The following is a 3,184-nucleotide window of genomic DNA, read 5'->3' as shown; positions in this document are numbered from 1 at the left end:
TTAATTCTCCAAAAAAGAGCCTTGAGAATCTTACACTACGCCAACTACAGGGCACACACAAATCACTTATTTTTCGAATCGAAAATACTCAAACTACATGATTTAATCAACTATCGCACAGCACAAATGATGTACAAAGCATCAAACAGAACTCTCCCCCAGAACCTGCAAAAATACTTCATACACAGAGAGAGACACAATCTCAGAGGGGACAGCAGTGTGCCTGCAGCAGTGTGACTGTTTCACACTACTGTGCTTTCTACCATTGAGTTACTACCATTGAGTTACTGCCATTGAGTTACTGCCATTGAGTTACTGCCAGAGCCGTCCGCAGAGCCGTCCGCGGTGCAGCTAACGCAGAGCCGTCCGCGGTGCAGCTAACGCTGCGTGCTAACAGCTAACACCTCGGCGTGTCCCCGGGAGAATACAGTCGCCTTGCACATTCATCCGGCTACATTCATCAATCAATCCTCACATGGATTAAACAAACATTTGGGATCGCATCGGCTACGGACTGGAACTCTGCAACCAAGACTTACCTGAGATTTCCACCAATAGCGGGCCTCTTCCCAGGCCCTCGCGGCCATGGCTCCACGCTCCTCTCCATCCGATTGTGTCAGCTGCGCCTGTCTGGCTGAAAAGGTCCAGGAGTTGGAGAAAAGAATCTCCAGGCTCTACCAGATCCAGGAAGACGAGAAGCTGCTGGACACCATCATCTTCGCTCTACCACACCCCGACTCCACTGGCACACCGGAGCCTGATCCCACCGCTCCCACCGCTGCTGCTGCTGCGACCACCTCTCCTCCGGAGCCCGCTGCTGCGACCACCTCTCCTCCGGAGCCCGCTGCTGGGAAACCTGCTTCACCCCCTGAGTCTGTCTCCATTCACCGTGATCACACGGCTGCTCCTCCACCCTTCATCCACGACGTCTCCTGGACGAGGCTCGGAGCTAAACCTAAGGCTCTGGTTAGCTCCACTCCATCTCAGCAGGAGCGCTGGTCCCAGGTCAGTGCCCGCACCGGGAAAACAAAGTTTTCACCACAGGCTCCTGTCTTCCGCCTTCACCTGGAGAACAAGTACGACATTCTCGGCCTGCACGATTTCCCCCCGTTGCCCGCGGGATCCCAGCCTGCTCCTCCGCCCCCGTCTTGTCCACCTGCCGCCGGAGCGCTCCCTCACCGGGTCCCGCCGGCTGTCAATACCGTGCTTCACACCTGCACCGCAGCGGGCCCGTGTCCCTCCTGTCTTGTCCCCACTGTCCTCCCCGGAGAGCTCCCCCCCATCGTCCTGTTCCTCTCCGGTCACGCAGTCTCCACGTCCTCTTTTCCCTCCGACGACTTTAATTGTAGGCGACTCCATCATAAAAAACATCCGTTTTTTCAACGCAGTCACAAGGTGTTTCCCCGGTGCAAAGGTCCTTGACATTTTAACACATCTCCCCACTCTGTTGAAAACTCTGCCAACCTCCATCCACAGAGTTATAATTCATGTCGGTACAAATGACACATCCCTCGGCCAGACCGAGCTCACGAAGAGTCACTTCATCCGACTTTTAAATTTTTTAAAAAACTCTGCACTGTCTGTATTCATCAGCGGCCCCATCCCCACTTCTGGCCGTGGATGTGGGCGTTTCAGCCGAGTCCTCAATTTGCACACCTGGCTCCAGTCTGCGTGCCAAGTTCACAGCATTGCCTTTGTGGACAATTTTAATCTTTTCTGGAACCGTTCGTCCTTTTTCAAGTCGGACGGAATACACCCTAGCCACGTAGGTAGCCGCATGCTAGCGGCTAATCTGCAGCACGCTGTTCATTCCTTCCCACATGACTGACTGTTTACCCCCCCTCACACACGCCCCCCTCTCCCTCTGTGGTGCACTCACTGTCGACGGCTTCTCCCCAGAGCTCCCCCTGCTGGCCACACCTGTCATCGTCTCCCTCAGCTGCTGATCTCTCCATCATTACTCTGTCCAATAACCACAGAAACTCCCAACCACTCCCTATTCCTGTCCATACTACAATCAGACACCACTCTGGCAGAAACACCACCCGGTCTGTAAATCACTCTGTATTAGCCAGCCCATCTATGCTGGCTTCCACTCACACCAAATATGATAACTCATCTGTCAGCTTCGGACTTCTCAACATCCGCTCACTTACAAACAAGGGACACCTCATCCATGATCTCCTCACTGACCGCAAGCTCGACTTCCTCTGTTTGACTGAAACCTGGCAACAACCAAATGACTTTTCCTCACTAAACGACTCCACCCCACCGGACTTTACTTACCTCTCCCACCCCCGTAGCCACGGCCGTGGCGGAGGTATTGCATTAATTTACCACAAGAAATGGAAAGTCCTACCCCAGTCGCTGCCTGTCTTCTCCTCATTTGAACATCTTACATTTACACTCCCTGGACCCACTCCCACCATCATTGCCACTTTCTACCGCCCTCCTAAGCCCCACTGTGACTTCCTAAATGATTTTGCTGTTTTACTCACGCATCTATCCACTCTATCACCAAATATCATATTACTGGGGGACTTCAATATACACATGGACAACATTAATTTACCCCTCACCAGAGACTTTTCATCATGCCTGGACAGTTTTGGACTCCATCAATTCATCAACTTCCCAACACACACAAAAGGACACACTCTGGACCTAATCTGCTGCTCTGGCCTCACCCCCTCCAACTGCACAGCTGATGATCTCATGATCATTTCCTCATCTCTTTTAGCACTGCACTCTGCCTTTCAAGAATCAAGTCATCACGCTTCATTTCATTCCGGAACTTAAAGAACATTAACATTGACACTCTCTGCTCCAACATTGACACTATTCCAATCCCGGACTACTCTACCACCTCTGATGAAAGGATAACCCTCATAAAATACACGTTTAATGAACATCCTCAACTCCCTCGCTCCACTCAAAACACGCTCTGTTTCCTTCTCCACAACTGCCCCCTGGTATACCCCTCATCTCCGCTCTATGAAATCTAAAGGCCGCCAACTGGAACGACTCTATAAGAAAACTGGACTCACTATTCATAAAGAAATGTACATAACCCACATATGCCACTACAAGGACTCAATCACCCAAGCCAAAACAAATCACTCCTCGCTCAGATAATCTCCAATGAAGGAAACACCAGATCACTGTTCACACTGCTTAACAGAAC

At 51.4% G+C, this 3,184-nt stretch overlaps 1 protein-coding gene across 1 annotated transcript; it reads left to right on the top strand.

Moving 5' to 3' along the window:
- Window positions 1-545: 545 nt before the first annotated feature.
- On the top strand, window positions 546-1,723 carry LOC311012996 (uncharacterized protein). Its single transcript, XM_084008855.1, has 2 exons — window positions 546-724; window positions 773-1,723. The coding sequence occupies exons 1-2, from the start codon at window positions 586-588 to the stop codon at window positions 1,420-1,422; spliced, it is 789 nt and encodes a 262-aa protein (XP_083864981.1). The 5' UTR covers window positions 546-585; the 3' UTR covers window positions 1,423-1,723.
- The last annotated feature ends 1,461 nt before the right edge of the window (window positions 1,724-3,184 follow it).

This window comes from Eutrigla gurnardus, assembly GCF_963514095.1.
Source record: "Eutrigla gurnardus genome assembly, chromosome: 4".
Taxonomy (NCBI): Eukaryota; Metazoa; Chordata; class Actinopteri; order Perciformes; family Triglidae; genus Eutrigla; species Eutrigla gurnardus.
Note: the sequence above shows the minus strand (reverse complement) of the source record. Positions and strands in the feature narration are given on the sequence as shown.